This window comes from Gymnoscopelus microlampas (genome assembly GCF_963454915.1).
Source record: "Gymnoscopelus microlampas genome assembly, chromosome: 17".
Classification (NCBI taxonomy): domain Eukaryota; kingdom Metazoa; phylum Chordata; class Actinopteri; order Myctophiformes; family Myctophidae; genus Gymnoscopelus; species Gymnoscopelus microlampas.
The window spans coordinates 44070688-44078594 of NC_139954.1; the positions used below are offsets into that span (position 1 = coordinate 44070688).

Sequence of the window (7907 nt, forward strand, 5' to 3'; positions counted from 1 at the left end):
TATAGGGCTAGAGTGGTTCATGTGTTTTATAATGTAATCATTTATATCTGCAAAGTAACTAGTAACTAAAGTTTTCAAATAATTTTAGTGGAGTAAAAGTAAAATATTTGCCTCTGAGATGTAGTGGAGTAGAAGTAAAAGTACAGAAAATGGGAAATATTCCAGTAAAGTCAAAAGTATACTTAAGTACAGTACTTATGTAAATGTACTTTCAACCACTGGACATCAGGACATCAAGATGATTGCACACGGCAGGGCCGCCTCGTTCACCTAAACCCACTCATTCATTACTTCTGAACTGTTTATTGTTATGAGACGAAGATTTTAACTTCCGTCTTGGTCAAGTGGTCGGTCATTTCGTTTTTACCTGAGCGCTCTCGAGTGCTCATTTAGACACTGTAGATGCTAGATATACCTACACAGTAAACTCCTCAGTGTAAATGTGTACATTTGTAACTCAGAGTGTAAAAACGCAACCAAAATGAACCCCTCTGTGTGTTAAATTAACACTGAAGTATTTTACTGTCTAGTACTTGTACTTCATAGTTCTATTAGCACTCTCAATACCCTTCGGTAATTCCCTTATAATTGCTGCTTAACCTGTTGTGATTTGACTAAATGTTTATGGCACTTAGACTGCCATCTTGTACCCAGTCATCTCTGGATAAGAGGATGGTGCTAAACGCCTGGACAATGCAATCTGTAGCAAAGCATCGTTTCAGAATAGGCTCCATGCACAGCAGCCATATTGGAAATAAATTGGGCCTCTTCCTTACTTCCTTCCTGGGGGTCCTTGGAATTTGGAAAAGTGGAAAAGTTTGAGAACCACTAGATGGAACAGAGCCTTCATTAGTATCATTGGTAACACCTGTGAAGGTAGTAAGGAAGAGGCCCAATTTCTTTCCAATATGGCTGCTGTGCATAGAGCCTATTTGAGTTGTTGTCCGATACCGATACCAGTATCGGAAAAGGCTGCAGATACCACCTAAAATGCTGGAATCGGTGAGTATATGCCATTCCAATACCACATAATTTATCAAGTGAAGATAATGTCATCACAGTAATGAATTATTTCGTATTTTGAGCTGTATTTACAGTCGATTACTTTTTATAAACATATTTTCATTTTTATTTATTCCTAGATTGGTCATTTAATCCTTTTGATTTCAAGGACCCCCATGACTCTAAGAGTTACAGACCAGTAAGGGTACATTTGGAACCCCCTCATTAAGGAACCCTGAGGGTCCCTGGTCCCCACTTTTAGAACCACTGTCCAAATATATATTTTTAGCGGCGCTAGCAAAGGTATAGAGCGGATATTAGCCCTCTATACCTGGCTTTTGCGTCAACGTTCTGATTGGTCAGGCTCGCCAAGGTTCTGATTGGTCAGGTCCGTCAACGTTCTGATTGGTCAGGCTCGCCAAGGTTCTGATTGGTCAGGTCCGTCAACGTTCTGATTGGTCAGGCTCGCCAAGGTTCTGATTGGTCAGGTCCGTCAACGTTCTGATTGGTCAGGTCCGTCAACGTTCTGATTGGTCACTATTCATGACATCACTATGTTACTATTCATGACATCACTATGATGTCATGAATAGTAACATAGTGGGTAGTGGAATGCATTTGGTGATTCGCTTCCAATGGCACTATTTAGTGCCACTGGAAGCCTTGAAATAAATTTACAGAGATTTAATATTGTTTCTCTAGTAGAAACACATATCTATGACAAAATGTATCAAAGGCGCCGCTACCTTCACACAGGTGTGATTTTTTTCTATTACACACCGTTTTCTGTTCGATACTTCGGTAGTTGTAGGTATCTGAATTGGTTATCGGGAAAAAGAAAAACCCCTCCCATCCACTCCATGGTGAGCTGCAGAAGAAGGTGCATGGGCACCCTTCAGCCAGATGATCACCCTCTCTCTCCCGCTGATGAAAACAGAGCGGTACAGACTGTCCTCTATGCCAACCGCCATCAGACTGCATAATGCATGAGAACTCTCTCCCTAAATGCATATGGTAGTAGTGTGTCGGCCCTGTTCTTGTGTGATTGTGTCCATGTGCGCGGCCCGATGTGTTTTTTTTGTTTGTCTTGTAGATCAGTGGTTCTTAACCAGTGGTCCGGGGACCACCAAGTGGTCCTTGAGGGGGTTCCAGGTGGTCCCCAGCTAAATGATAGAGAGTTGGTAACCAAATGGACCCTTATAGATCTTTGACTCTTGAGAGCGTAAAATGATTACGGGTCCATTTGGTTTCATTTTACGCTCTCAAGAGTTAAACTATTGTTAAACATCTGCATTACTTAATTAAAAAATTGCTATTTTAATCAAAAAATAGGCCTGTTATCTCTCCTATGGTACCAACATCAATACAGCATGGAATTGTGGACAAAATCTTATCCAAAGATAACAAAAATCTCATCAAACGGTGGTCCCTGGCTCGAATGCCAAATAAATAATGGACCTTGACATGAAAAAGGTTGAAAACCCCTGTTGTAGATTATCTATTTTATCACATTGTGCTGCTGTAACGTCTCAATGTTCAATCAGGGATAAATAAAGTATTATCTCATCTCATCTCATCTCAAAATGGTATCGGTACATCTATCTATTCAGAACACTGCACCGATATGTCTTCTCCAGTAGTACACAAGAGTACTGTACTCTCTACGCCCCAGCGCTCCCCCCTCGTCTCCTGTTTGTTGGTGTGGCGTGACCGCTCCAACTTGTTTTCCCTTCCTGTAGCCGCAACCTGTGAATTATTCAGAGAGCCATCGTCTGAGTGGCCCTCACCTGTCGACAGGTGCGCCGGCACGGCAGCAAGGGGACGACAGGCGAGCCGACAACCCCCCCATTTCTGCTTCTGACAGAGACCTGGCCTCAACCTGTCTGCCGCTTGTCTGCCGCTTGTCTGGGCACGACTCAAGACAAATGCTGGTGTGAGAGGATCGTCGCGACGAGAGTGTACGCGCGCTGCAACAGGTAAAAGGTATTTTTTCTCACGACACTTGACTGTAATTGTTGTAATTTTCTTTTCTTCCTTGTTTCTTTTTTTTCCGTTGTAGTTTTTTTTTTCTTCCCTCTCTCTTTTGACAGCCGGTGTGTTTGGTTTTCTTCCAGTGCGGCATGCAAAATTTGTCACCTCGCTGTTGTTGACACCTTAACCCACTAAGACCGGGAAAGCGCATCTGTGTCATTTTTTTAGACTTCTTTGGCTATTCAAAAATAGCAGATCTACAAGCTCATAGCGCGGCACCGAGTGCCGCACTATGAGCTTGTAGATCTGCTATTTATTTATTTTATCGTGAAAAATGTTGCTAATCTTTGAATAAATATACTTTTTTCGAGCGAACATCTTTAACTTAAATCTTTGCTTCTGGGCGGGGGGGGGGGTCTAGTCGGAAACAATATTTTCAGATGGGGGTCCGCGGCCAAATACATATAATTTGGGGGGTCCTTAACATGAAAAAAGTTTGAGAACCACTGATATATAGCAACATACATTTAAAAAAAAAACTGTTTTAGAATATCCAGAAGCAAAAATTCGAGTTACAAAAAAAAAAACATCAAAGATTTGCACACATTTTCACGATAAAAAAAAAGAAATAGCACATCTACAAGCTCACTCGGTGCCGCGCTATGAGCTTGTAGATCTGCTATTTTTGAATAGCCTAAAGAAATCTTAAAATGACACACAGACGCGTTCCCGGTCTTAATGGGTTAAAGTGGAGATAAGCGAAGTAAGATCACGCTTTGCTCATAAGATTGTTTCTTGCATTAATCATGAGGCTTAAGCAGGGATGACAGTTAGCGTGGGATGTCGTCCTCCTGAAGTCTAAAACTCAAGCGCTGCCGATTTATTTGTGGAATAATACTAAGTCGAAGCAGAAAAAAACACAATGCCTGACAGTACCGCTGCACGTATACTAGGTATTTTCAATAAAACATTGTGTGTAACACATGATTCTTGTCTTTTTCTCTCTCTCTCTCTCCCGTTGCAGGCATGATTGCCTTCCCCTATTGGCTGTTTTTCTTCCAGTACGCTTTCATCATGCCTCTATCTAGGGCAGTTAGAGCTTGTTATAAGGGATGTAACTGTCTCCCGGACATAAAATATGTCAACTGTTCAGGTGGGAATATCTCCACTCCGGTCGGCAAGTTCCCCTACGACACGGAATACGTGGACCTGTCCTGGAACCCTTTGACAGAACTCCCCCCGGGCTCCTTCGGGGCCCTCTGGAGCCTCCGGGTGTTGCTTTTGAAGGAGGACAACATCACGTCGGTGGCCGACAGGGCCTTCGTGGGCCTCCAGAGCCTGCAGAAGCTGGACCTCAGCCAGAACCAGCTCTCCGCCCTGGGCGAGGGCTTCTCGCTGGGCCTGGACTCCCTGGGCGAGCTCTCGCTGGCCCGCAACCGCCTCGTCGTCCTGGAGAGCGGCACGTTCCAGAACCTGGACAACCTGGCCAGGCTGGACCTGAGCTACAACCTGGTGAGCGTGGTGCGGCCCCGGGCGCTGGGCAGCATGACGGCCCTGCGCTGGCTCCGCCTGGACGGGAACCGCCTGGTGGCCCTGGACATGGGCCTGTTCTCCACCCTGCACTCCCTGGAGGTTGTTTTATTTTTTCTTTCTTTCTCTAAGCAGCTTAACCCTTTAAGACAGAGAAAGCATCATTTGTGTCATTTTAGCTATGAGCTTGTGGATCTGCTATTTTTGAAAGATTGTGAACATTTGTGCAAATCTTGGATTATATATATTTTTTAAAGCGAACATTTGTAAAATATTTAGTTCCAGGGACCCCCCAGAAGCAAAGATTTGAGTTACAAATGTCCGCTAAACAAAATAAAAATACATATATATATTTGCACACATTTTCATGATTTTTCAAAAATAGCAGATCTACAAGCTCATAGCGCGGCACCGCGATATGCGCTTGTATATCTGCTATTTTTGAATAGCTAAAGAAAAGAAAAAAAATGACACAGATGCGTTCCCAGTCTTATTGGATTAACCAACATCCATAAGTATATCATGTACAGTATACATTAATGCTATATGCTCATGCACCGTTGTCATATCTTATCTCAGGTACTAGTGTAAATATGTAGGCTTTTTTGTTTTCTTGTTTTGATCCCCCCTCCCCCTCTTCTTCCTCCGTTTCTTGTTTCTATGGAAATAACGTTGCGATGCGAAACGATGTTTTACGAAAGCGAATTTCAACCCACTCTTTTACTTTGTAATCCTGTGACGTCACGTGACAAATAAACTCGATTCTCCGATTCCGATTCCCGAGGTCCTGAGGCTGCGGGGGAACCAGATCAACGCCACCGAGCCGGGCGCCTTCGCGCCGCTCTCCAGCCTGGCCATGCTGGACCTGCGCTTCAACCGCATGTCGGCCATGCACTTCCAGACCCTGCTGAGCATCCCCTCGTCCACCGTGCACGTCCTCCTGGAGGGCAACCCCTGGCACTGTGACTGCGACCTGCAGAGGGTCTTCGCCAAGCTGGCCCACGTGCGGCGGCTGTTCCTGGACGACTACCACAGGCTAGTGTGTTGATTTTAGTCGACTAAAACTGTGACGAAAAACGTTCGTCGACTACCTTTTATTCACTGACGAAAACGAAATAAAAACTAAGCTATGATGACTAAAACTAAAGACTAGATATATTGAACATTTCGTCAACAAATACAACCTAGACTAAAATGCTAGTGAGGGACTAGTGGAGAGAAGAGATCCAGTAGAACTAAAAGACAAGTCATTTTATGTTTGGTCGGGTGTTGCGCTCTGAAAATAGCAGATCTACAAGCTCACAACGTGTCGCGGTGTGACGCGTTGTGAGCTTGCAGATCGGCTATTTTCAGCATGCAACCAAGTGTAAAATCAGCCATTACGACGCCATCAAGGCACCGCCAAAATACGTTTTAGTCAACTAAATCAACTGTAGATTTAGTCGACTAATAGACCACCGAAGTCCTGACGTCACTCGTTCATCCCCAGGTTCGTAAAGTAATTTCGCTATGGAGAATAACATTGGGTCATCATAGAATCGTCTCATATAAGAATTGTGGTCCAAAAATAAACAAACTGTCTCGGCGATATTGTCAGGGAGGAGGCTCTGTATCGTTTATGATAGTCAGTCACTTATATTTGCTACAGTCTGTTTCTGGCAAAAATGTAACGACTGTAATTCGGCGGAAGTAACATTATCTTTTTCTCAACCGTCAGTTGATGCTTCATATCCATAAGATAGAAGATCCAGAATGGGGGTGGAAAACCGCGAACCAGGTAGACAAGCCAAGGATGTGTAAATTACGTCAGACTTCGGTGGTCTATAATCTTAGGATATTTAGTCGACTAAAACTAGACTAACAGTAAAACATTTTCAGGTGATTAAAACATGACTAAAACTAAATGGAATTCCATTCAAAAGACTATGACCAGATGTGTCAAGTAACTACATACATTTACTCAAGTACTGTACTTAAGTACAATTTTGAGGTACTTTTACTTTGCTGGAGTATTTGCAAATGTCTATACTTTTACTTCTACTCCACTACATCTCAGAGGCAAATATTGTACTTTTACTCCACTACAATGATTTGAAAACTTTAGTTACCAGTTACTTTGATCGCGACGCGTTGTGAGCTTGTAGATCTGCTATTTTCAAACATTTGAGTACATTTACTTTTGGTACTTTAAGTAAATTTTGATACCAATACTTTTGCACTTTTACTTAAGTAAATGTTTTTATTCCAGACTTTTGCTTAGTAACAGAGTACTTGCAGTATCGATACTTTTACTTAAAGTAAAACATTTTAGTACCACTGAATTTCATTCAAAACTGTCAAAATCAACACTGTCTACCACAGGCTGCGCTGCGGCGACCCGGCCGAGCTGAAGGGCGACCTGATGGCCGAGGTGGACGACGAGCTGTGCGTGGCCGAGACGGTGACCGTGCTCATCCTGACGGTCACCGTGGTGATCACGGTGCTGGCGGCCGTCATCATGGGAGAGAAGAACAAGAAGAAGGGCAACGAGGGTCCCGAGGAGAAATACTGCCCGGAGGCAACAGAGGTCGTCGGACTGGATTCCGACTGCGATAATTAGGAGCGTGCTCTTCTTTTAGGCGTGACGGCGGAATGAAGGGCTCCCTCCCGCTAATCAGCTCCGTGGCCTCTGAACATGACCCCCCCCTGGTTTTGATGTATTTCAATTATGTCTATTCCCCATTGTGAATCGTTTTTATTTCAACGCAAAAGAGGGCATCTATACAGTGCCAGTGATTCTCAACCTTTTATTCATTTCAACGACCCCCCCAGTTTGATATGCATTAGTCCACATGCAGACCGCCGTTTTATTTAACCTCCGGGACCCCAGTCTACACTCTAAAGATATGCAGTGTTAAAGGTAGGGTAAGTGATTTTCGTTGGTTAAAATAAGTGTTAAATATAGCTCTATATTCTGATAGTACTCAGTGCTATAGAGTGTTTGTTCAGTAACGGGAGTCTCCGTGTCTCTCCGGCGCTTTATTAAACAGAAAATGCATTTTCAGGTCGGGATACCAATTTCATCCAATCAGGATAGAGAACTCAATTAGGATACATGATTAAACAAGTGAAATAAGAAGTGATGACACTAAGAAATGAGCAGGCAAAATTGGAACTGGAACACTATAAAAAAAATGAAGCTGATAAAAGGGTACACTCTCTCCTGACTGGCTGAGATTTTGTCACCTACCTGAAAATGTATTTTCTGTTTGTTAAAGAGCTGCAGACTCCTGTTACTGAACAAACACTCAATAGCAATGATTAGGCTACTATCAGAATATAGAGCTTTAACCTTTTAACAAAAAACCTTTTGTTTTAACCAAAAAATATCGCTTACCCTACCTTTAATCTAACTCTGAGACTGT

At 43.1% G+C, this 7907-nt stretch overlaps 1 protein-coding gene across 1 annotated transcript; it reads left to right on the plus strand.

The window, feature by feature from the left end:
* Positions 1–2585: 2585 nt before the first annotated feature.
* On the plus strand, positions 2586–7102 carry LOC311064465 (uncharacterized protein; the record flags this gene model as incomplete). The annotated part of the gene is made up of 5 exons (XM_084084295.1): positions 2586–2594; positions 2742–2883; positions 3998–4605; positions 5288–5544; positions 6865–7102. The coding sequence occupies 5 exons, from the start codon at positions 2586–2588 to the stop codon at positions 7100–7102; spliced, it is 1254 nt and encodes a 417-aa protein (XP_083940421.1).
* Positions 7103–7907: the final 805 nt, after the last annotated feature.